Source organism: Dermacentor andersoni, chromosome 10 (genome assembly GCF_023375885.2).
Source record: "Dermacentor andersoni chromosome 10, qqDerAnde1_hic_scaffold, whole genome shotgun sequence".
NCBI classification, from domain to species: Eukaryota; Metazoa; Arthropoda; class Arachnida; order Ixodida; family Ixodidae; genus Dermacentor; species Dermacentor andersoni.
The window spans coordinates 6,505,169-6,532,164 of record NC_092823.1 but is presented as its reverse complement, the minus strand read 5'-3'; the positions used below and the strand labels follow the sequence as shown (position 1 = coordinate 6,532,164).

Below are 26,996 nucleotides of genomic sequence, written 5' to 3'. Positions count from 1 at the left end.
CCACCCAGCCCATCTTGCAAGAGTTGAGCCAAAGCCACCTAGAAACAAGCGCAGCTGCTTATATACCGCCGCGACGCCGCGAGCGACGGCGCGAGTTGGAGCCCCGTTTCTCCTCTGTCGTGACGTCACGGTGTCACGTGGTCAGCCTTGAAGGCGACGCCGCTTGCGACGGCGCGAGTTGGAGCCCCGTTTCTCCTCTGTCGTGAGGTCACGGTGTCACGTGGTATGGCATGGGGTCACTAAAGGTCATTGAAGGCGACACCGCCGCACCTGAGGAGCTGGGTTGAGCTCTAGTAATATGCTTCGCATAAAAACGCCTCAGCCGTCAATATCGCCGCCTCAAATTTCGTCATGATGGCACCGCCACCATCGGCGCGGCTCCGTGAGCAGCTACCAAGCTGTTCACTTTCGTTATCTTCCTTCCCTCGGAGGCAGCGCATTGTCTTGATGCCAGCGACGCGCTAAATCTGCACCATCATTGCGTCATGCATCGCTTCTGCGACCACGCAAGCTTTCGGCGGCACACGTTCACTGCCGCATTGACACTAAAACTTTAAAATGCTTGCCTTCGAGATGGAACGCGTCTATGTGGCCATGGGGACATGTTCACGGGGCCATACTATTGATGACAGCATCACAAAAGGCTAGATGTGGTCAGGTTGACTTTACAGGTTTGGAAGGAATGACTGACGGGCTAGTTGCTTCATTATCACATGAAGAACAGCGCTTAAAGTTAGCGCAGTTTGTGTGTGGTTCCTCCTTTTTGTCCCGTCGTGAAGTGCTGTTCTTTCAGTGACTTTACAGATGTTCTTTTTCTGCGTCAGTTACGTCTTTCAAGAGTGTTTACTTGGAAAATTTTTATTCGCATGGCTCTTACAGAAGCATGTTTAGTCCAAATTTTTTCGCTTGGCTGCATAATCTCGAGGACGGGCTCCAAACTGCTCATTTTCTTTAGCCACGTAAGAACCATTACTGAAAATTTAATTAACGTAGCTTTGTTAATTACGCAAACAACTTCTCAACTTACTCCCCGTCTAGAGGTTACCAATTTGAACACTCGAATGATAAAATGATGGTAACATTGTTCGTATCGTTTCAATAGTTTTGTTTCGTGCAGTTAAAAGCAGCCGGCATATTGATGGTGCTGTGGACTTCTTATAAAGTACGTGTGAAAGCTTGGACAGGTTATCTTGGCACAAATCAACTTCATGAGCTTAAGCACATGGCCCAACCTTGCACGTCATGCATGGCCCAACCTTGCACCTCAGCGCTACGGTACATCCCGCAAGGTGTGCGAGAACATTGTGCGCGCTCCCAATTGGGTTTCTGAGCGTTGGTGGTATCAGGCTCGGTTTCCTGGCATCATAAGGAATAAAAACAGCTTCCTGGAAGAAAGCATTGGATACATTTTCAGTACAGTACTTTGTAACATATTGTCGCGTAGCTGTCTTTACGTTTTTTTTTTTGTTGTTGTTGTTGCCTGTGCTGTGTGGCAGTGTTCCTTTCTTTCTTACCGCTTTTCTCTCAAAATGTCTTTTCGCCCACGAGTCGGGTTGCCGGTTGCGGGGGGGGGAATCTCACGCGCGGCACCCCCCGTTCCGCCTGAGGGTCCGGCCGGCCGACTGCGCAGTCGCCCCCCCCCCCCCCCCCCCTCTGTACTGGCGACGGAAGCGGCGCCTCCTAATTGCTCAAACTGTTTGCGGATGCTTCTCGACTCTTTTGTGCGCTTTCTTTTTGTAGACGCCGCCAGTTCGTCTAAAGCCCAACGGATGTCTCTGTAGTTTTTGTGCATCTTTACTTTTCTTTGGGTCATAATTCTTCAGGTAAGCGGCTGTCATCAAGTTCAAACTCGGCGAAGTCCGCCAACGATTGGCTGTGAGGATTTGAATCTGTGCAGCCTGATTGGCCCTGGTCAACGAAGAGTTGGTATTGGTGATCTGTTTGCTCTCGGGCGGGATGTTGTGACGTTTCCCGAGGGTCCCAGTGCAGTTCGCGCCGGAGACACCGAGGGACGAGGTCGCAGCGAATGCTGCTGAGATGTCGCAGTTATGAATTGTACAAGTGCGTAAATGCTTATATTCGGTTAACCAAAGTTCAAATAAATCAAATCACGAAATGTCTACGGATCTCCAGTGTGCTCGCTTCATCTCTCCGGCGCGGAACAAGTAGCGGACAGCTTTTTACGCTACAATATGGATCAGCACGGATATGTACGTTAGAACGAAAAGTACTGAAATATTAAGGTGAGGGTTTCGCTGGATGTATTTTAGCTGTCCAATGATAAGATCTAAAGAAAAAATACTGTGATTTTGTGAAAATTAATGCTGAAATGAAAAATGAGCTCCGACACAGTACCCGTGGCGGAACTGGCCCCTGGACTACAGGGCTACATTGAACCACGATATGCTGGTTTGATAAATACCAGTAATTGGAAAGTGGTTCGCTCTTGAATTTCATGTGTGTCGGCGCCGCTGTGCAGTGTTGGGGGCCCTTGTTAAACCACAAGCACTATGTTTCAGCTAATATTGAAAGCAACTGTATTGTTTTTTTTTAGGGGGGGGGCTATTTTTTAGCGTCTAACCACAGTTCCAATGTTATCAGTTAGCTCAAGAAGCGCCTGCATGTGTTTCTGATATCCAGTATGTTGTCACGGATTCAATAGCGAAAGATCAAATCAAACATGTTTATTCGGCAGGAAGAATACAAAATTTCCCTGCGTGAGGAAACGACTAAAGGCGAGAAAGCCTGACGAGGTCTTGGCCCCATGATGAACAAGACAGTCTACAGCAGTTGACACGACTCAATATACGATTCATTAAGTACAATGCATCTGCTTCTCATATCGGATCACATACGTATTTGTTTATACATGTATATGCAACACGCTCTACAATACATTATACATTTAAAAAAGATACATTGAAATGGAATCTAACAATTTTGTTTAAATTTTCGCAATTTCCAGCAAAAAAAAATTAAAAAATATTCATCTCAACATATACAAAACATAATTTGACAACATTTATGGATCGACTATGAGGTTAGTAGTCAGAAGCAATGATCTATAATTGCGCTTGAGCTTCTTGGCTTGTAATGTCAGGTCAATATTCGATTCATGGAGGTTTAATAATTGCACTGCTTTATATTCAATGGCCTGTTTGCCATAGTTCGTGCGTATTTTTTTAGTTTTTCGGCTAGAGCTTCTGAACCCATATTTCGTGGATACAGTTCTTGGGAAGGAATCCTGTAATTTGTGTTTGTGTATGTGTTGCATCAACTTTAGATTATATACTTTCTTTGCGGATAGGATTTCATGTTTGAGAAAAAGTGGTTCAGTGGCTAGGTCCTTGGCATGACCTTTATATTTTTCCAGAATACGAAGCACGCGCTTCTGCAGGATTATTAACCTATCATAATTTGTTTTAGTTGTTCCCCACACCAGCATTCCGTATAGTAGTTTCGAGTAAAATAACGTATAGTAGAGTGATTTAGTTAACCACGAAAAGAGAAGAGAAGCAATTTTACTGAGACATCCTACAGAGCGAGCCAGATCAGTTAAGAGATGTTGCACGTGTGGTGTCCGTGACAGGTGTTCATGGAACCAGACTCCTAGGAATTTCTGTGTTTACTTGTTTGATGCGTTGGTCATTATAATAAATTGTTACATTGCCGCGGATGTGCTTGTTAATAGGCCTGAACATAACAAATTTAGTTTTTTGTGTGTTTAGTTTTAGTTTATTTTTTGTTGGCCAACCTGAAAATTTAGTGAGGTATAGATTTGCTGAAGCTTCTACTTCATGAATAGTAGATCCTGTGAAGAACAGGCTAGTGTCGTCAGCAAACATTGTAATTTCCGGTGTATATTGAACATCCGTAATATCACTGATATATACAAGGAAAAGCACGGGACCTAATATAGATCCCTGTGGAACTCCTTTTATTACGCTTAAGTACTGGGACTCTACATTTTCTATGCCAACAAATTGATATCTTGATGATAAATAGCTTTTAAATAAGTCCAGGACAACACCACGAATTCCATAGCGGCTTAATTTCAGCAATAGGATATGATGGTCAACTGAATCGAAAGCTTTACGCAGATCAAGGAAGACACCCAAAGTGAACATATTATTTTCAATATTTTCTATTATGTGGTTTTTTACACTTAGTAGAGCCTCTTTCGTCGTTTTGTTTTTTCGAAAACCATGTTGATATGGCGATAATAGGCTGTGTTTGTCGAGATATTTCGTAAGACGGTTGTTTACGCATTTTTCATATATTTTCGAGAAGACTGGTAGCACGGATATCGGTCGATAATTTGTTAATTCAGAAGTAATGCCGCCTTTATGGATAGGAGTAACTTTCGCCACTTTAAGTTTTGTTGGGGAAGTTCCCTCCAGAAACGAAAAATTTATAAGATATGCTAATACCGGGCTAAGTGTAGATGCAACAGCCTTAACTGGAGCCACTCTTACGTCATCATAACCACTTGAAATGTTGGTCCTTAGTTCTGCTATGTATCTGCGGACTTCTTCTGGTGATACCTCGTTCAACACGAGAGAATTCACCTGGTTACCTAGTTCAATTTCATATTGCATTGTATCCTCATCGCTAACAGCCACATTCACGAAGTAATGATTAATTGCATTCGCAAGCTCCCTGCCTTCTAAAATAATATCATTAACTTTTATTTCTTTGGGTGTATTGCATGACACTGTTCTTCCAGTTAAAGAATTAACTTGCTTAACTAACTATCTAATCTAATTAACTAACTTGCTTCCATACTTTTGCAGGATCTGACTTTATGGGCGAGAACATTACTTCATAATAGGCTATTTTTGCTTTTCTAGTGTCACTGTTTAACCTGTTGCGAAATTGTTTGAACTCTCGCAATATTGTAATATCTCTGGTAGCTAGAAATCTGTGAAAAAGTGCGTTCTTTTGCTTGATTCTTTTTAAAAGGTCACTATTTATCCATGGCTTTCTATTTTTACCCTTTCTTATTTTGAACTGTTGTAGCGGAAAAGCAGTGTTGTAACATTGAACGAAGATTTCTAAAAAAGTGTCATATGCTTTATCTGGATTTTCTTGCACATACACACGTGACCAGTCAGCTCATTTAATTAATTCGCTAAACTTAAGAAGAGTTTTGTCAATAATACTACTATATCGCGGGAGATTTGGACGTTTCTCTTTAATGAATAAGTTTTGTGTACAAATATAAATAGGTAGGTGATCACTAAGGCCTGAGCAAAATATGCCTGCGTTGTAATCGCTTTTGTTTACGCTTGTTATACAGACATCGATAGATGTGGAGCTGTTGTGAGTAACACGGGTAGGCTCTAATATAGCATTTTCACATCCATAGGATGCTATAAGGTTTATCAGATCAAGCGCATACAAATCTTGACTCATCATATTAATGTTCACATCACCCATGATGAAGTATGTTTTTTTTATGTCATTAAAACAATGCATAAGTTGTTCTAAATGGCTTAGAAAACGGCGCTTGTATCCAGTTGGGGGTCTGTATACTACAGTAAGCAGAAACGAGTTCGTTTCTATTGCTAGACATTCTATGTCACCACTACTCATAGAAAGATCATCAAGTACTTGAAAGGAATATTTCTGCTTCATGTATATAGCTAACCCTCCGCCTCTTCCAGCGCGATCCAATCGCACTGCAGAATAATTGGGGAATTCAGGAGACATGTCAATATTACACAGCCATGTCTCTGTGAACAGTATTGTATCAGGGTCAGCATGAAGAGAACGCAAAAATATATCAAATTCTTCCTTCTTATTCTTAAGACTTCTTATATTTTGATGTACTAAGGTAAAACCAGATCTAGAACAAGCATCACTACTCATCCGTGCTGTTTTTTCCATTGACAAGAAAAATAATTTTTGTACATTTTGTCCTCCCTTTCTTCACTTGATGAGATCTAAGTCAGCAGTACTTGTTATGCGGATTACATCTGTAGTTTCATCTTTGCGAGCCAGAATTTTTCCTCCACTCGTCCATACATATTTCCATGTTGCGGTTGTGAGCGTTATCTTATCAGATTGCGCGCGTGAAGCAAATACTGGCGTACATTCTCCATCACATTTGACGACCCGAGATTGCGATGCAATGTACGAGCATTCCAATCTGACGAACCGACGCCTTGATCCGTAGATCGGAATCGGAGAAAGCACTTTGCGCGCAGCCATCGTTATGTTTGAGTGTTATTTTCGTTTCCAGCGCAAGCTCACCTTATAATGAGTTACATTCGTGTCTGACTCTTTTGGAAGTGTTTTGTTCTTGACATTGGGTGCTATTCTCGACACGCATGGCGGCTGCACGGCCGCCATCATCCGCCATGTTGACTCTCTGATTGGCTGTGGCGAGCTCACGTGCCTTGAAATTTGTGCCGGGAAACGGAAGTTTTGTGAAATGTCATTTTGCGTTTTCATCAAGATGACGAAACGTGACGTGGAGCTGCAAATTTTATGGACTAATACATTTTTTTGGTCCTTGGCAGATATATTGTGATGTTAGCGCTTCAAAAAGAATGTGAGCGGTAGCGTGCAGAAGCCAGTGCAATGCATCTGCAATTGCGCAAATATGTGGTGGCGATACAACATATGCGCCAGGCCAGCTTGCTGATTGGCTGAAGGAATATCTCGTGAGGAGCGTCACAGGAAGGGCTGTTTCGTAAACGTCATTTTGACGACGCGTAACGTTGCGCTGGGCCGCCATTACTGAGAATTTCCGCCATAATTATTGCTGCGACGAGCCGCGCGAAATATGCTAATGAGCAGCCATATGCAATGACAACCGAGAGGAATGCGTATCGCCACATTTACCCCGCCGTTTGGCGCCACGAAAATATTTAGTTCATAACGCGTTCTCATAGTATTTGCCATAGAGTTTCTCACTACATTACCTAGAGGGAAATCTGGCGCTGTTGCGCTGTGGTATGCATGGGAATGCCGGTATATTGTGGATTCGGATTGGCGTCGTTCTCGTAGAGACAGGACACCTTGAAGACGCGCTTGGCAAGTACCGTTCCGTCTGTCACAATGATTCATTTTCTACAAGAATAGCACGTGAAAAGCTGTTTTAGCTTTATTATTACGCTAAAACATGTTTTGTTTAACTATGAGAACTTGTTATTGTGTGTACGACTACATGTTACGTAAGAAGTATCAGCGGGCCGCTAAAGTTGGAGGACAGACGACAAGGTTCGCGCTCGCTTTGAAACAGTTGGTCGTTTGTTCTTGCTTCTCTTCGCTTGGTCATGCATTGTAGGTGAGTAAAGATGTTTTATGCGTGAATGGAAACATTTTATAAAGATTTTACTTTGAGAACGCGTTATTTGCGTAGCCATATCCACGTTTTAGACGAAGCCTCTTACAACACCAGCCAACACGAGCCTCGCAGACACATATACCGTCATTCCCATGACGGCACGGTGCCCCCTTAAGAAACTCCCATAGACGGTGGCGCCAGATTACCCTCTAGGTGTTATAGTGAGAAACTCTATGGTATTTGCATCGCTCTCGGGTAGTGTTGGCATTTCTGTTTGGGGCCATCATTTTTTAAAAGAACGCGTTTATTCGAAATAATATTGGTTGAACATAGCAAACTTTCGGCAATGTTGTCCAATTTTCACTGCTGCATTTGTATTGTAATCAAGATTAATGCCGTTTCGCACAATCAAAAGTTATGACAACGGCCTCTTTCTAATTTATAAAAAGAAATGTACGCAAGGCGGCGCCTTGAAGTTTCCCCCCACACCAGCGAAATGAACAAGAGATGGCAGCGCCGGCGCTTAAGTCGCGCTAGTGGATATCTCTGGCGCGCGCAACGCTATCGGTGATATTCGGCCGTTTCTCAGCCAGCCGAGTCGGGCTGAGTCACTTGCGTTTCACGAGATAGCGATAACGTGGCCTAGAACGTGCGCGCATCACCACTGGTAGGTCGCGTATGTTGTCTCAAGCAAGAAAACAAGCGCGTTGGCGCCAACCATGCGATGACTCATTCCATTTTCCGGGGACACGCATCCTAGCTATTGAAGCAGACGACGGCTTGTACGCAGCAGACGACGGAAGCGAGAAGCCTTTTCGACGAAATAATCATATGCTTTGAGATAGCTGCTTTATTTTTACTGCGGAGGAAAACTGTTTTGCTTTACTGATAACGCTTCGTTCAGTGCCTTCATTTCAGTTTCTTAGGCAAAACGTCAAGTTGGCGTCACGTTACGTAAGCAAAACTTGGCCACCAGCGCCATTTTGTTTGCGTCGCGCAAACGTCACGCCCCGAATAAAATGGCGGAATGTCCAGAATAGCGCCCATTACTACGTGCACCTGGTGTTCCGGAACGATGAGGGTGAGGAACAGTTTTATTAAGTTTATTCTCATTCATGCGTTTCCCCGCAGGCCGGCTGAGGCCGGTGAACAATAGAAGGCAGCATCCACGTGACCCTGCGTTCCCGGATGTTGGTTCCCTAAGTCGGTTTCCAACTGTCCCTATGAGGCCACAGAATACCTAGTGTGTCACGTGACTGGGGAGGCTTCTTCCCTGTATTGCCGCCGGAATATACAACCCACGTGCGTGCAATGACACGGAAACCACGTGTTTCCAAACGCCGCCAGTTCGCCTATAAATATGACTGCTCGAAATTGTCCTGCTCTTGCCTACTCCGCATCGGAATGGCGCAGGTCTGTGATCGAGCTGCCATCGGCGATGACGATCGTCGCTGCGAATTTTGCAGCAAGCTATTCACCCAGAGGAAGAACATGCTGCAATACATCAGGAATGTTCACAAAATGGCCGTGGATGTCAAGAAATTGATGAAATGCGACGTATGTGGCGCCTCCCTGCTTACAATGGAGAAGTATTCGGAGCACCATATCGCAGCGCACAACTTCGATGCTGAGTACGTGCACCTGGTGTTCCGGAACGATAAGGGTGAGGAACAGTTTTATTCAGTTTATTCTCATTCATCATTAGCAAATGATGTTGAAACGCAATATTATATCTCGGACTTTTTTAAATTTCTCGTTGCGCAGTGTGCCTCCAAAAAGTAGTTGGTTATGCCTTGCGCCTTTGTTTTCTCTCTCTCCATCTGTTTCGCGAAGAGCAGCTTTTGCGCAGGTGCCTAATCTATTTCCTCGGGGCATTTTGAAGTTTGTATCCTCGTTAAATATAATTTAATTCTTTGTTTATCCATCTGTAGTTAGTCAGTCGTGTGCGCGCTCTCCGCGATGCACTACAACACATACGTTTGGCATGGTCTGCTTTTCTGCATAGCAAGTGGAGTGAAATTTGACGTTTGTACATTTTTTTTTTCTTTTTAAGCGACAGGAGTAAGCTGTTTTGCTTTCTGACGTTGCTTTGTGCAACGTGCGTGCGTTGCCTAGTCTTCGCCTCAATGCACGTCGCAATGCGGCAGAGACGCAGAACCGGGACCACAGTTGAATTTCCGGATGTCGCCGGGATGGTCTCCCAGCGTATTGTGGGAAAACTCTTTAGTAGTACATTTCATAGAATAGAACGAAATTTGACGCTCGCGCAATCCCCCCCCCCCTTTTTTCTTTTTTCTTAACCGAGAGGAGGAATTTGCTCTGCGTTCTGACGTTGTTTTGCGCTGCTTGCGTGCGTGGCGTAGTCTTCGCCTCAGTGCAGGCCGCAATGCGGCAGAGACGTAGATCGAGGACCACACTTCAAATTGCGGCCGTCAGCGGCTTGGTCTCCCGACGTAGATTAGGAAATTTTTTTAGTAGTACAACAGTCCTTCAATTGAAGGACTCTGGTTGTAGATTTCATAAAATAGAGCGAAATCTTACGCATACGCAATCCTTTCTTTAAGAAGAGTGTGTTAGGAGGCTACTTGGTAACAACATTTCTTTTTTTTTTTTTGTGTGTGTGTGTGTGTGTGTGTGTGTGTGTGAATTTGAACTGCGCTTGGGACGAGGCACCGAGGTAGAAGACAGGACAAACGCATACATAACAACTGGTCTATTGAAATCGCACATAATGCTACCTCTTCAAACCAGGCGCATGCCCAAGCCAGATCATAGCCGCATGACCATGAAACACTCCCTCGCCAAGCCCCTATCTACAGTAAAAAATCAAGCTCTTCTTGAAAAGAAAGAACTTTTCAAGAAGAAACTGAGAGAAGGGATTCGGGCATTGTTCTGAAGCGTAGCTCGTACCATGTGCTGTCAGTTCGTTTTTGTGTCATCGTAACAGCATTGCGGTGAACGTACAGTCCGATTCAATATTGAGGAAGGAGTGAGGATAGATCATGCTGAAGTTTCAGATTTGTTTCTTAATAAAACAAAACTAATATGGTAAATATTCTGAAGTTCTCATGCACCGCATTTGAAATTCAATTTCAACAGAAATTTGAGCAATATCAAGGGTGACCTCATAACATGGTCAAGTTGAAGGTGAGGGAGTAAAATAAATGCTACATTAGCCTGTGTCCAAGGGCTTCAGAGTGATTATTTTTGTTTGCATCTCTCTCGCCAAAGTACTTGTCACTATCTAATGATATTTTGTGCATTTATTACAGAATTTCATGAATGGAAAGCAGAAGAAAAGAGCAGCCAAAACTGCTGGTTCATTTTGCCCACGGGCCCCAAAAAGCTGGCCAGTGAAGAGACAAGGATCCACTATTATTGTAATAGATCAAGCAAGGCAAGGAAAAAGGAAGGTCATAGTGGCCGTCGGGAGAAAAGTCAGGGGAGCTGTAGGTCTGGTAAGATATGTCTTTCATTTATTACTGTCACAAAGGACAGCACTCAGAGTGCGACACCTGAAGGCACCACCATAAAAGTCAGGTATCAACGAAACCATTATGGTCGTAGACCAGAAATTCAGCACTTGAGAATGAGTGAAAAGGAAAAGGCCAGCATAGCAGAGGACCTACAACGGGGTGTGCCCATGAAAACCATCCTAAAACGAATAAGAACATCTGTGGCATCCAAGCTGAGGCCAGTGCACTTGGCAGAGCGCTCAACCCTGCATAACATCAAACGGCAGTTTAACATTGCTGCTCCTGAACGTTGTCACACTAATGACGCTGTCAGTGTAGACACGTGGATGCTTGTGATGAAAGAAAAAGGTGAAATACTTGTCCGCCTGTACAAGGCACAAGGTGCAGTGGACCCAAGTAGTACATTTTCTTCAGCAGACTTTGCTCTTGTTCTGATGACAGAGCCTCAGAAGGAGCTACTAGAAGAATTGGGCCCTGCAGGGACTGTATGTCTTGACTCCACACATGGAACTACAGGGTACCAGTTTGAGCTGACCACTCTTCTGGTGCTAGATAAAGTAGGATCAGGTGTACTTATAGCTTATTTCATCTGCAACCGGATGAACGAGCAAACTTTGACAGCATTCTTCAAATGTCTGGAGTCGGCCATGGCCAAAAAAGTGGCCGCTAAGACATTTATGCCTGATGATGCTTCGCAATTCGCAATCCACGAACAGGAAGGCATGCCGGATATCACTATATCTGAGCAAGGAATATTATCGCTTTTACTAAACATTGACACAAAAAAGTCTGTTGGCCCTGACAACATCCCAAATGAGTTTTTAAAACGTTATGCAGAATGGGTGTCTAAATACTTAAACGTTATTTTCAGCTTGTCCCTGGATAAGCGAAAATTGCCCTCCGACTGGTTAAGAGCGAAAGTTATACCTGTCCACAAAACCGGAAACAAACATTGTGTTGAAAACTACAGGCCAATTTCAATCACGTCCACGTGCTGCAAAATACTAGAACATATAATATCAGCAAGTTTATTTGATTACCTTGAGGGCCAAAATCTGCTTAATCCTAATCAACACGGCTTTAGACGAAAATTGTCAACGATCACCCAGCTCGTAGAAACAGTCCATGAGTTAGCAAAAGCAATCAACGATAAACATCAGGTAGACGCAATTTGTCTTGATATGTCGAAAGCATTCGATCGGGTCCCACACATAGAACTTATAAGGAAACTAAAGAATTTTGGAATTAATAGTACTATTGTCGCTTGGATTAAATCGTATCTTAAGAATAGAACGCAGTATGTGGAAATCAACAACGCGAAATCCGGCATTCTGGGTGTTTCATCAGGTGTTCCCCAGGGCTCCGTGCTCGGTCCCGTCTTATTTCTGTGTTATATCAACGATATTGCAGAGACAGTTTCCTCAGGTGTTAAGGTTCGGTTATTCGCAGACGATTGCCTGCTTTACTCACATATAACATCCAAAGAAGATCAAATTACCTTAAGCTCGGCATTAACTAGTATCCATGATTGGTGCTCAAAATGGAAAATGAAAATAAATCATAACAAAACGTCATTTATAAGAATAACAAACAAAATAAAAGATATTCTTCCATTTGAATACGAAATTGAAGGACACAAATTACAGAAAGTAAGCTACTTCAAGTATCTAGGCATCTGTCAGTTTCTGAAAACTCTGTCAGTTTGTTTGAAAAATCAATACACCTTTACTTTGACCTACCAAATTAACCACGACAGCTCGTTTCTAGCACATTTCACCTACTTGAAAATATGAATGTTGCTGTGTGTGCTTCTGCTACCGCATTTGTATTTTGTTGTGAACCGCAGGTTGTGTGCGCTAACTTTATTTTTTATTTGCATGTCTGCAAGGCTGTGATTGCCAATGCATTTACTGCATTGCAACAAATATTTTCCACCCTGTAACGGCCCAAAGATGGGCTAACAGTATTAATAAATGAAATGAAATGGAATGAAATTCTACAAAGCATGGTGCATGGTCATGGGTGCTCCAAAACAGAAACTTCTCTGTGCCTGGCATGTGGATAAGAATTGGCGTAAGAAGATACTCGAGTGTGTAGAGAAACAGCTAAGGCCAGATGTCTACTATAGTGTGCGGCTACTGTTAGAGTTTCTTGACGAAGAGGAATTTGAAGAGTATCTTAAAGAATTCCTTTCTAGTGAGGAAGAAAAACTGAGGGACTTCCTGAAGTACTTCAAAGACCACTGTGCACTTAGGCCACAAGAGTGGGCCCATTGCTTTAGGACTAGAGCAGCTTTCTACACTAACATGCACCTTGAGAGCATGCACAGGACGTTAAAGCATACTATGCTGGAGGGAAAACAAAATAAGCGTGTTGACAAACTAATTTCTGCCCTCATGGACCTGACTTATCATTTTTAATGAAGAGGGCTATACAGATGATGAAAGGGGCAAAGGGTAAGAAGCTGAGCACAATTCATAAGAACCACAGGTCTGGCAGTGAAATGGCAGCTTGTGCCAGATTAAACGAAGATGGCACATGGACTGTGCCACCTCAGTCTATTAAAGGGCTCTCGTATAAAGTGTAAAAAGTGGGAGATGGTGCTTGCTGTCCTTTGAGCTGCAAGGAATGCGCAGTGTGTGTGCATACTTACATGTGCACTTGCTATGACCATCTTATACGCTTTACAGTGTGCAAGCACATTCACTGTGTGGTCATCGCTAATCCAACTAGCAGCGACAAGGACCACGAGAGCTCACCCGAAGAAGCATGTGAGGCAAGCCAGGCATTGCACATTGTGCAAAGTATAACAAAGCTGGAAGCAGCCAAAGCAGTGTCAAGCTCGGCACTCTTAAGAGCAAAAATGGACTCAGTCAGACAGGCGATATCAGATGGTGAAGTCTCTGAGGGTGTGGCTGAGAAGGCAAACAAGTTGTTTGAGCCAGTTTTCATGCTTGTTGAAAGTGACCGAAAAATAAAGATGCCAGACCATCCAAATGAACCAGCCAACAAAAACGTTGTGCACCAGTTAAGATTTCACTCTACAAGAAACCCTAGATTGTCACAGCCATCATCTAGCCTTTCAAGGCCCACTGAAGCTCAAAAGGAAGTCCTTAAACGACAGCTTAGGAACAGCATCATAGAAACTGAAGAAATAACCACTTCAGCAGGGCACGATTACTGGTAACAAGCCTCCAGTGCAGTTAGGAAGAGAGAAGTGGTGCAGTACTGTTGTGCTGTCATGCCTTATTGAAGCAGGTTGAGGTGTGCAGCCATATGTCACAGCTGGATGGTATGTGTGTTAGAGCACGAGAGATGCCTCCATGCTTGTTGTATGAGCTGCTGGTAAGTGTTCTGTGAAAATAGGTACAGACCCAGAAGTCATCTCTGTTATGTGGCTATGTGAGAGCTGCTGGATGGTACGTGTGTTAGAGCACGAGAGGTGCCTCCATGCTAGTCATATGAGCCACTGGTAAGTATGTCTGTACATAGATGTAAGGAAGTGCATTGGATGGCGTGTAGTGTTTCTGTGTGCTCCTACCTTCTCTTTCACTGTCTCCTCATTTCTTTTCTACACCAACTTTCTTCACTCTATGCACTATCTTATTCTCCTCTTCATCCTACATTGAGGGTGTAGGAGAGTGAGCTAAGCATGCATAAAGGTTGCTGTGGAGAACTTAATTGCGGCACTGATGAAGGCAAATCTTTGTCGAAAGGTTCACTACAGCTGCATTTATCCTCCAAACACTGTTTATCACTTCAAGCCTTCATAATCCTGTGAGCTTCTGTCTTGTTTAACAGTTGTAACAGTCATACTATTTAATACTATCAATAGCTAGCATACATTTAGCACTGCAAAGTGCTGTTTAGAAGCTGTGCGAGTTTCTGCTTCCCTTATGATAAATACTCCAGACGTTCAGTTTATATTTTATGAAAATCTTTCAAACATTGCCAGTGATGACCTCGGCCTTGACGACCACCATATGGGTTAATGCCGGCATGAGACTGAGGCTTTCCCACGAAAAGAACAGTTAGGCTTTGCTCATATCATGTGACTGCCAGTTTCTGCTGTAATTGTTGCGATTGTCGACTGCACTGTGAAGAGTTTGTTTCTGTAAATATGTGCTGGCCTGATTCCTCTTGTTCATGCGCTTCAGATCTTGTGCTATGAGATGATGAGGTGTAACATAAAAACATGGTGTAAATTTCACAATGCTTTTAAGAAACCACTCAAAGCTTGGAGATGAAGCATTACATGCAACTTGAACCAAGTGTCTGGACAAAGCGAGTGAAAGTTGCTTTGTCATGAGCGACGGTGTCAGTGTTACTATATGTAACCACCTTTAAATATAAGGTTGTTAGGAGCTGTGGCTCGACTCCTTGTTCCCCCCGGCAAAAAACAAAACTATTGGGATTTCCAATTCGTTTTGTAAACATAATTGACCAATATGAACAAAAAAAAAAGCTTGATGAGCCAAGATACAACCTTGCCATACCATGGAAACACTTGAAACTCCTTTTGAGAAGCTTACTCATGCACAAACACACTATATTGCAATTATTTTCAATCATATACTCGCAATTTGCCGCGGCACCACGTCAAGTTTCAAGACAGATTTTTTTTTTTTTTGTCTCCAAGAAGCTATATGCTTAATTCAATCCATTGCTTACTGCCCCACATTTGATTTTCTACGACAAATAAAATCGAATTCTCCATTGATTGCGCCGACGCTCACATTATAATTGTATGCTATTATTATTGATTAGTCTTTTGTATCTTTCTTTTGGGGTGGGGGGGTGGCTGCACTGGTAGCATTCTACGAATTTGCGCCGGGTGTTTGTGTGGGTAAGCTTAAGCGGAGAATATTCTTGCGCGTTAAGAAAACAATGCACTTCAGATATTTTAATTATTGCAGCGAGTTGTATGAAAGATCAGTCAAGGGGTTGGAGACGTCGTTATAGAGAATCCTAATTATTTTTCTATTGCGTGTGTGTAGTTGGCGTTGATGCACAGTTTTCTTTATTTATTTTGGCTACATTGCGCTAATTGCGCTTCCACGCGCTTGCCGACTCGATCGCAAGGGGACAGCCTGATCAACATCAATATCAGCAGCGATGGCGGACTTGCGCTTGCAAAGTTTTCAATAGTTTTCGCCTTTTAAGTGATTCTCTTGCTATTTTAACGTGTGGAGGTTCATTGTACGTCTGTTTTTTTTTTTTTTTTCAAGTTTGGCATGTGTTTTAACACATGGGACAGTGTAGTCTTTTCTTCTTCAGCGGATGTTTGTACAAGACCCCGTTCACGGACTATCAGGTAAGATGTGTACGTACGCTGCACGCAAGCGTTGTGCTTCACTAAGCTGCAGAGCAATACAGAGTTAAGCATGAACGGTACACAAAATTCGCAAGTTCTAAGTATTGCCAAGAACGAACATTAATTGCCGAAGTTCTCACAGACGTAGAAGTCATGGGGCGCGGCAGTGCTGAACGTAGCGTCACAAGTTAGCGGCTGGGCGCAATTAGATTTCTTAAATCGTGTTTTTTACTAGTAACAACGTGTCACTGTTTCATATTATTGGCGGCGTCTCCAGGAAACCAAATCGGTAACGGGGACACCTGAGCTAGAACCCGGACTGGTCCATAGTTTGGGGCTCGCCGAGGCCTGCGCGTGCTAGTAGTATATCTATGATATCTGTAGGCTGTGTGTAAGTCGTACTTTACGAATTTTCTGACGCATTTTACGATCAGCTGTCCGCTTTCGCGGACAAAGCTGGAAGGAGGGGGTTCTGTGGGTTGGGGCAACATACCCTAACCTATGGACCGCCCTGCTTCCAGTTTTGATTCCCCCGATGCCCCTTGGGTACCCTGGAGACCTTGCGCATCTTCCTTGATTATAATCTAAGGTGCTCTCCTGAGGCCTCTGTTTGCCGGTTACATGCGCCTTCGTGGAGCAGTACTTATAAAAAAATCCGATCTATCGTCGCAACAAAAAAAGCGCCCCGCGACTTCTACATCACTCAGCTTGCCCATTGGTTTACCTATGTGTGGCCACAAACATCTGAAACTTGATGCCGGTTCAACAGGTTTGTTGGGAAGGGTGTCAGGTCGTTGCTTTGTGTTGAATCGGCCTTTTCTCAATTTTTAAGAATTTAATTTGAATGCACCTTACCAGTGCTGTGCTGTGCTGCTTGCTACCAGTCCCTTGGACAGGGAAGACATGAGAATCCCTGTGCATACACTTTAAACGCAGTGGTGTGACCGCTACCTTTGGGAAGCTACCACGTTAGCGATATTGTGAGCGCAATACGCGACTTACCTTCATCTTCCTCATCCGTACATAATGTGTGTTGTTTCTTCCTTGCCATACCTCTAGCTCGCCGACAAAAAAACGGTTCCCTAGAAATGGTGGAGGTGCTGGGGTTCTGCGTTAAAAGGACGTAAAAGGTAACAGTGCTTGTGCCTTTAATAACATGTTGCAGTCGATCATTTTGATACGTGTGGTGGTGTTCATGCGTTTGCACAGTGCAAAGACATCCACAATGTAAGAGGTACGCGAATCTCGAATTGTATACTCTCTCCGGGCTTTTCTCGCGACCTCAGCACAAGTAGTGGGAGCACTAAAAAACTGACAAAGCTGGTGCATGAATGTCGCCCAGTCAGAAAGATCTGGCTCGTGTATCAAAGCCAATTGTTTTTTAGATTGTAGAGGCAGACGAGCACGCTGTGCAGTTCCTAAGAACTGTCCCACATGCAGAACTGTCCCACCATTACTGACTCTGTTGCACATTTATCAAACCGCTTGCTCACCGAGCTCAAGCTATGGTGACGAAGACGCAGCACATGCTTTACAGTCACATATTGCACTTGCAATACATCTGTTATGCCAGTTTGCCGAAATAAGCGTGCACACTAGTGACAAGTTTACTATGCGTGCACGGGTATTTGCCTTTCCTGTCCTATGGGCTGTTGGCAAGCAACACAGTGCTGCACACGTCAGGTACACCTCAGGTTTCAGTATGTTTACATTCGGTTGCATGAACATGGAGGGAGTGTGTTTGCTGTAATGAATACCACACAGACTTTGCTAATGCAGGCTTGAGTAGCTTTTCCATGCCTCCACTAAATAGTCGGAATACTTCCATGTATGATAGAATGATGAGCATTTTAACCTCCAGACATGCAGCAGTCTTGGCACCACTGCAAGGCAGAAGCAACCTCCTCACCATGTGAATGCTCAAATAAATCTGATTATTAAGGCATTTTATAAGCCCGCCAAACCACCTGCACCACCTAAATGATGTCACTTGTTGCACCTGGCTGTTCATTTCATTTGCTCACTTTGGCATCCTCTGCTCGCACATATTCGTTTCCAATAATTCAGGAAAATTGCAGGGCTGGTTCGCAATCTTTCCAAAGCTTTAGGAGGGACAGGACCAGATTGTGGGTCTGGAGCAGCAGCGCACCAGACAGGCATGAACCACACATATACCTCTCTGCTGTGTCTACGGAGTACCAGGTATGTTCCTTACATGCATGTTTACACTCGTGTATGTGAGCATGTCATGTGCTTATAGCTATCCACCTGTCTGTAATATTGTCAATACTGTTTTCTTTATTTTACTTTATGGCCTTGTAAAACTGAGAAAAGATAATGAAAAAAAGGAAAGAAACTCTGACTTCCTGATCACCAGTGAAAGTATTGTTGCATAGAAAGAGGCGCAGAGAAAAAGATGTATATGCATGTCGGACAGCCTGCACAAAGTTTTATCTTTGTCTCTTCAAACATAGCGTACCTGCTCGGGGTCAGTGGAATAGCTGTTCTGTAGCATTACCCCTAGCAGTGGAAGCACTGTCCCAGAGCTCTAAAGAGAGTCATCGGAAGCACAGTGCTAAACGTTCAGCCTTAAAATGTGAAGGGCGTCACTGGACAGGAAGAGATGGCAAGGTGAGACTGACTGGGGCAATGTTGTGGTCATGGGTGCCACCTGGTTGAGCACACTATATGGTCCCCTGTCCTGCGAAAAGCTTTTCTGGGAGCCCCACACAGTGAAAAGGGGACCAGAGAAGTACAAGCGCACCAGAAGAGAAATTAATGTCGTATTGTGAAGCATGGTACTGTCATTTCTGGTTGCTTCATGACGCAGTAATGATAGTCACAGCACAATATTTTGAATTTATTTGTTCTGGCAACTCATCATATGCTAGCGAATGGTGCTCATTCTGATCATGTGGCCTGCATTTCAGTGCTTGGATATCTAAGGCCATGTTGCAAAATGCACAAGAGATTTATAATAGACTTCGTATACACACAAAATGCAAGAACAGTCTAATATCACTCAACAGACAGAGCGTTCACGGCGTCGTTCAAGCTCAGTGTCGTTAAGCGTGCACAAGAACTAGTTTTAACTGATGTCATGACTGGCCTGTATGATCAACAATTTGTGTCGCGCCGCCAAAGCAACAGCGAAAGGCTGGACGTTTTAAATACGCCGAACCACCCGCAACTGTTGGAAAACGCCTAGGAGGCCCCAATAGTGAAGAAACCTTACCCTTTGTGCAGGCATTTTCCCCTTCTTACCCACGCCTTGCATGACACCCTGATGCCTGCGTAGTCTCCACAGTGAGTGGGACGATTAAGCTTCGTGTGTGCATTTGCTCTTTCTCTTCCTGCTCGGCAGGGAAGACGCCGGCGGTGTCTGTGTGTGCGTGTGTGCACGTCAGTGCCTTTCCTTCTGCTGAGCCAGTGGCGGTTAGAAAATCCGTTGAACACTTCCATGTATCAAGCGGCGACCACTAGCGTTTTCTCTCTCCTTCTCTTGAGCAAGGGTATTCCAAACACTATAACGAACATCCTCGCGAATCGACTTCAGCCTTCAGTTTTTTAGCAAACTAGAATGTCTGTCGCTTTCCATCAGAAAACTTGCAGAGCTGACCACTCCGCAACAATGTGAAGTAAACACTCATTGTTACTTGTTACGTTGTTGCCGTATCTCCTGCCTGGCCCACTCGGTACTCATGAGCTGCTGCAAAATTCAGTCAGTGGCACGATCCTTAGCACCTGGGTGCACAATTTGTAACGATTGGTGCCAGCGGTGCGACCCGACAACCAATGGTCAAGCTCCAGACCACCAAGCCCACGCTACTTCCACAGTCCTGGGTTCACATCTCTAGTACGAAGCAGCAGCAAAAAAAGAATTGACATCTGTGAATAAGGTATATGGATGTCGGCTGCTTTCCTTGAACATAGGAGGCAAATGCCTTCGGGAAGTTCAGTCGCACTTTGTTATATTAAAAGGCGTCTCACCAACATTGGACCTTGCAAACCGACAAGTGCAGTGCATAGATCACACACCTACAATCCTGTCTCCAAATTATCAAAATGATGCACAGCGGGAAAACAGCTGAAATTTTAAACAAAAGCCATCAGGCCCTGCTTCAGCCAGAGTCAAGGTTGCATGCACAAATGTCTCTATGTAAAATGTGCTGCCTGCAACATCACCAACCATGGCACATGACTTTCGTAAGTCGTCAACCAATGTTAAATGCCATCCCTGGATGTGTAACCCACAGCAAAAAAGGAAGAGAAGAAAAAAAAGAAAGAAAAGACAAGGCTCGTCATGCAAGTGTGACGTGAACCCTTGGCTCTGGTATGGGGGAAGACGAAGAAGGAAGATCACTTGGAGGGAGGCAAAGCGGTTGAGTGCCATTGCTTTTAGCGCTCCCCTCCTGGCAGCATGAAAATGCAACATTTCAATTTCTTCCATTTCCTTTAATAATGAACTAATTAGAAATGTTTGTTTGATAAAATGCTCCCTTGACGGCGTCTTACAACTTCCAATGTACATATTGTCACGCGCTAACAAAAGAATAAGTGACAGTACGAGCAGGCAGAGACGAAAAATGCCAAGCACTAAGCGACAGTTCTCCAGCTGGCGCGGGATCTTTGACTTCGTCGTCTTCTTCACCGTTTTGCTGGGCATGCAATTCTGAATGTTCGCTGGCTCAAAACACCAGGTGGCAATATAATTAAAATTTGCCATGGTGCTTGGTGAGAGGGGCTTTTTCAGCCCAAATTAGATCCTGCAGACTATAGTACTGTATGGAAAATATGGTACATGGAACTGTAAAATTTAATTTTCCACAGAAATTTCTACCTGTGCAATTGGAGTTGGCTTTGTCGTAGCATAGATGTCAGGACTGTGAAAGAACCTTTTATTCCCTAAAGATCCTGTGCTGTAGTATATTTGAGCATTTACATAAAAGCATGGAGACCCTCAGTGTGTAGCATTCCAAGTAGCGGCATATAGGTTGTGTGCTGCCTGTAGGGATGCCACTGAAAGCCATCTACGAACTGGCAGATTTGAGAATTGTGGAGGGGACATGGCTCATGGCTGTTCTGCCTGTGCACCAAGCACTGCAGAGCACAGTGCTGCAATTTTCTGTTTGTGCATTTGGAAGAAAATTATTCCTGCAGTCGCAGTGACTACACAGAAAATGCACCCTACGAGAGTGGACAGAGTTCCAAAGTAACTGTGGTTTGAAATGGTCCACCCCCCGTGTGTACGAGCACCGATTTCCCCAGACAAGTGTGGCAATGCCTGGCTTTGAATGCAGTGTGCTACTTCGTAAATATTGCAGTTGCCCAGCGCTACGCTGCCTGGATTATGTGGTTGCCATAATGACTTCTCGGTACCCGTGGGACGAATATTTGCACTCGAAATAGCGACAGCAGCCATGCATTTCCTGCCGACATAGAATTAGGTTCAGCAATGTCATCTGATGCATGCACAGGCTGTGATGTGGTTGGTGTGGCCATGCACTGTTTTCTCACTTCAAGTATGCTGGTGAACTGCCGCTAGTTACAGATGTCTGCAAGGAGTGCACACTGTGTGAGTGCTGTACATGAATTGAAATTACGATCACCGCAGTGATGATAAAGAACACATTGAAAAGTAATCTGACAACACTTATCAAGACTGTCTACAAGTTTTCTGTGAGAAATTTGCTCAGGGTTGACAAAAGCCATCTTAGGGACCGTTTAATGGGGTGTTACCACCGATATCATGAGATGAAAGAAACGGAAGCCACTAGGAGTTTTCTGGTGACGCAAGGCACTCAAATAGATGGCTTTGAATTGCAATAGACATTGATATTATCATTCTATTTGTCTGGGCACATGACTTCTTCACCAACCTCTCTGTCATCTCTGTAGCACATTAATCTGGGATAGTAACTCCGCTCTGATGCAGAAGATGAAAGTGCATGCCAGACATGCTGACCACACCGACTTGGGGAGTTTCACTTTCTTGAATATGGCAAAAGTTCATGTTTTGGGCGAAATAAGAGCTCGTGGGCAATTTTCATCTGTGATAAAGAGAAGTAAGTGCTGCCAGTGGTCAGACGTCATTGAGGTTGAGCTTCTCAAGCAAGTGGATGCCATCGAGAACACCCAAAAGTCAGTGATAGCCATTGTGCAGCAGCTTAAGGTGGCAAAGTCCAGCCGGGCTTTCTGTGCACAAGGTCACCAAAAGGCATTCCTAAGTAACGGATATTTTTTCTCCTACACTGCTACCCTAGAGTGCCCAGAACATGCACCGTTCGATCCAAGCATGCAGCTGTTATCGAAGCTTAGTTTAGTCAGTTATTGAGGCTAAAGATGGTTTTAATGAATGCACATTAGGAAACAATTGTGAATGTAAAAAAATTTGAACTGTATTGGCTCTTTGGTGGCATACTGTTGCTATTCCTGAAGTTATGTCCTCAAAAAACTTATGCTCCAGATATTTGAAGTTTTAGTAAAAACTATTGGAATGGAAATATCAATTTTTCAATTTCAAAGCGAATTTGAATAATGAAACTTAAGTGCAAAGCAATTATTTTTCTAATATGAATACTATTGGTATTGTAAAAATGCATTTTTTTGCCAACCAGAGGTGCAAAATAGTTTACTGCATAGTAAATAATGTACAGAGATATTATGCTTCGTGGTTAACAAAATTCTCTAATACAACACTTTTGTTTGACAATGTCATCACTAGTTATTTAATGTTTCATGAAGCAAGGACAACAGCTCGACATGTTTGAAGAGCAGTGACACCTTACTGCATATCACCATCGATTCAGACATCGAAAAGAGCTGCTTAGAGTGTCTGGTATCAACAGGTCGCTCTTCACAAGCCGAGCCAACAGTGGGCACCATCCTTACACCATCGCTCAAATGGATCTTTCTTTTTTTGGCCCAAAATGTCATCATGCAAATATCTTTGAACCTGTGATTGTGGCACTCAAAATTCCTGCTAGTTGATGAGCTCATCAGAGTCTAGCCACAGTGCTGATGTGGAAGTGGCCTCTTCAGAAGCTTTTGTTGTTGAATGCATACCTGGGTTCCTTGGTGTTGAAATTATCCTTGCTTTCTCTAAATCCAAGGGCGAGATCAAACAAGCATCTCGCTTTCTGAATTTTTGCTTGCACTCTCATTATTCGCCTTTGCCATGCTTTCGTCAGCGGTCGTCTGCTTGGTGAAGCGAACATTCAGAAAGCTAGAAGCTAGCGCAATCTCATCCCGGGTTTTTAATCCAGTTTGACATTGAAGCATCCTGGTAGTATTAAAGTACTTTAGAATGAGGTTCCAGAAGCATTGCCAAGTTTGCCACTTGGTGAAATTTGTAGTTTGGAAACAATTTAGGCTCTTAGCGAGATTAGCAGCGGACACAGAGGTTTTCACATGGCGATTGGTGTTGTCCAAATGCATGAAGAGGTCACAGTGTGGGTACTTAAGGTGATAGTGTGGGGTAACCATAGGCACCAGCAGGGGCCCCGTGACAGTGTCCCCTTTAACTTCAGATATGCTTCACTGCATGATGGTAAATATGCTTAGCCGCATAACACGACTGTGCTGCGGCGAAGGTGACTTAAAATGACAACAGCCGAGAAGGTGCAAATAGCACTGCGCTGCCTGGTTCTTGCTGCTGGCCTTATTTTTCTTCTTTTCACCGTGTCCTTACTGTAAGTGCACTGCAGAGTTACAATGCAGGAATATGCGTGCGTGTACAAGCTTTCATTCAAGAGTAACTCACGATCATAAGTTACGTCATCATGGTTTGGTACCATGTCACGGCACCATAAGCGAGACATAATAAAGGGGGCCTCAAAGGCTGCGGAAGAGACAATCTTTTGTGTGAGATTGGGCTATCCTTGCTGCACACAGTGCAATATTATATGGCTCTCATGTCTATGGTGGCACTGTCGATTATGAATGTTTCCTTACTGCGTTAAAAAAATGTGTAGTTCATCTTTCAGATAATAATGGCATTATAACTTCAGAGTTGTTCAAGTTTGGGGGACTTGTTCATTACAAGTACATTAATAGAAAAGCTTTCGAATGTCTAGGTCGTAATTGCATTTGAAGAACTGTAAGTCTTCTTACACATAGCAATTGGTAGGTTACTGTGCGATGTTGAAAGTGGTTTTCATTCACAGGCCCTACGCAGAGAGCAGCAACACAATGCCTGGCATGTGAGCAGTGTGGGTAGCAGTGAAACTTTCTGTATCCTCACTCTTTGCTTGTAACATTATCCATCAAGGTGTGTGGGTTTATCTGTTAGTAGCACAAAAGTGCTAGAGCTGCATTTATGCAAGCTTTTCCCCCTTTTCATATGCTGTAACTGTCTCAATAGGTCCTTCCTGCATAGAGATATTTCTGGTGCTCGTAACCGATTCCAGTCTTAGTGCATAAATTTGCTTTATGAATTCTTTGTAGACAGAAGGTGCTTGAATATTGGTTGCATGAAATGCTCCAATGCACACTGTATACGTACAGGGTGTCTTTTATTACCATACAGATTTTCTTGTTTTAAAGTTATGAGTGCAGCAAATGTGGCATTCTTGCAGAGGAATTCCTCTATTTTGGAACTCCACAAATTTGGAGGCAGTGACACTTTAATGCACCCTCATTTCTTACAAATCTTGAAAGTTGCACCTAATTCAAGATATTCGTCATTGAGTTTCACTGGTAAATCGAGGCAATATTGGAACAGAGTGTGCTGGGAGCGCAGAAAAGAAGGTCCCGCTATCTTATCAGATGGAAACACCCCCCCCCCCCTTACAACAGGCACGAGAAAGTCTGAAACAAAATCTTGGCCAGTCATCGTAGCTGCTGATACGACACACTTTGCCTGGCAAGCATGTGCGTCAGTGTGCCGTGTCAGGCTATCATTAAAGCTTTGTCCCACACTTCTTGATGGGGCGCTGCCGCCTGATGTGGAGCAGGATGCACCAAGTTTTGATTGTACTCAATTGAGCGCGATAAGGAATATTTCAATATAAGTGCAATTTTCGAGATTTAGAAAAAGAACGGGTGTGCATTCACATGTGACCGCCTCCAAATATGCGATTTAGACGGCTGCTGCCAAGGTACTAATAAAAATGTGACTGAATTTTTCAAAATTAATTTTCTGAAGCTCGCATTATTAGCAGCAAAGTGTGTCCACCTCACCTAGAAACTCCTTTGCAAAAACGCCTGGCTCTCTGTGCTCAAAACTTTTTGCGAAATATCTGCATGGTTAAAAAAAAACTAGATATGCATAAGTGTTAATGTATTAAAATCGTACACTATCACTTTTCAAAATTTTTGTCCTTCTATGCAACACCAGAAAAATTGGAAATAGAAGCTTCAGGTGACCTATCTGATGTGCAAGTAGCATGGCCATATTATTGTTTTCATTTTTCGCTGTTACCTTTTACTGTGATGTCGCCACTGCAGCAGCTCGATGGCTGTGGCTTTTCATTCCAGGTCACAAAGCTGCACCCAGGTAGAGGCAGAATCCAAAAATGCTCGTTTACTTAGGTATAGCTACACATTACAGAATCCGAGGTCCCCAAGATTCATCCGTAGCCCTCCTGTAGCCCACGAGTTCCATATTATTTATTGGGATTGAAGAGTAATGTTTGTGCTGTATACATTGTATCCCTTTATTCCAGACTAAATAATGTGCATGAAAAATTATATCTTCATGACTTTACACCATAGCACCAATATCCGTCGTGCGTTGTTTTTGTCTTTGCAATAGCTATAGCAAGGATTTTTAAACAGCCACAAAAGAAAAAATAAATGGTCAAGGAACCAAGAAATGGTGTTTAGCAGCTCCCTTATTTTTTTAATCGGTGGCAAGTTTTGCACTCGTGTGTTAGCAACACTGTTTCGCCAGTTGTGTACTTCAGGAGAAGTGTTACCTTTCTGCCTTGGAACTTGGTGGTTTTGTTCTGCCAGCTGCTTGACCAAAACAAGCAAAATGTACTTCGGATATTCCACGAATTCATTCTGTATGCATTTGGTACAATAAAATTTGTTTCAAGAATGGACAAATGCAGTGATGGTTGCATTGAAAACTGCAACACGCTGATTTTAGTTTCATGCTTCATTAATTTTCTCAGAGCCCCAAAGAAAGCATGCGAGGTTTGAAAATGTATCGTCCGACTGAGTGCTGGCCTGCCGTGACATTAGTGCACTCGGTCTAGAGAACTGATTAATGCTGCACATTCATTGAACATGGTGGGTGCGAGACAATGGCCCTGACCATCCCTCATGCATTGGCATCCCCTGCCTAAACCACCTCACCAACACAGCCTGTTAACAGCAAGAAAGCTGACAGCGCTTCCAAGAATTTATATGCACTATTTATTACTACCGCCCTACTGAACTTGCTTCATTGCTCTGCTGACAATTGTCTTGACAAAAGTGGAAGCTGAATCGGTCGTGTTCGATCAGTTTTATTTACATACAACCTATTATAATGTCAACCTTTCTTCGCCTCTTCAACTGTTCCACTGCTGCTGCTGCCATCTTGAGGAGGAGGGGCAATGTACATGGCAGGTGCATGGGAGGATTTGCAACAATTCCCTCCGGAAAGCTGTAAGCCGATTGGGGGCAAAGTTTCATCATCATCATCAGCCTGGTTACGCCCACTGCAGGGCAAAGGCCTCTCCCGTACTGCTGCAACTACCCCGGTCATGTACTAATTGTGGCCATGTCGTCCCTGCAAACTTTTTAATCTCATCCGCCCACCTAACTTTCTGCCGCCCTCTGTTACGCTTCCCTTCCCTTGGAATCCATTCCGTAACTCTTAATGACCATCGGTTATCTTCTCTCCTCAGTACGTGTCCTGCCCATGCCAATTTCTTTTTCTTGATTTCAACTAAGATATCATTACCTCGCGTTTGTTCCCTCA

General features: G+C 43.6%; 1 protein-coding gene and 1 long non-coding RNA gene across 2 annotated transcripts; both read left to right on the top strand.

The window, feature by feature from the left end:
- The first annotated feature begins 8,409 nt into the window (after positions 1–8,409).
- On the top strand, positions 8,410–14,941 carry LOC126519673 (uncharacterized). The gene is made up of 4 exons (XM_050169035.3): positions 8,410–8,957; positions 10,567–11,490; positions 13,461–13,541; positions 14,928–14,941. The coding sequence occupies exons 1-4, from the start codon at positions 8,606–8,608 to the stop codon at positions 14,939–14,941; spliced, it is 1,371 nt and encodes a 456-aa protein (XP_050024992.2). The 5' UTR covers positions 8,410–8,605.
- Positions 14,942–15,407: 466 nt separating this feature from the next.
- On the top strand, positions 15,408–26,126 carry LOC129382039 (uncharacterized). Its single transcript, XR_008610123.2, has 3 exons — positions 15,408–16,084; positions 18,163–18,286; positions 25,562–26,126. It is a non-coding gene; the product is annotated as an uncharacterized lncRNA (long non-coding RNA).
- Positions 26,127–26,996: the final 870 nt, after the last annotated feature.

Bases quoted from the DNA above. Each gene is read 5' to 3' on its own strand.
- LOC126519673 (XM_050169035.3), top strand. From the start codon at position 8,606: ATGACACGGAAACCACGTGTTTCCAAACGCCGCCAGTTCGCCTATAAA. The intron at 8,958-10,566 runs GTGAGGAACAGT...CATTTATTACAG, and splicing joins GGTGTTCCGGAACGATAAGG to AATTTCATGAATGGAAAGCA. The intron at 11,491-13,460 runs GCATGCCGGATA...TACGCTTTACAG, and splicing joins CGCAATCCACGAACAGGAAG to TGTGCAAGCACATTCACTGT.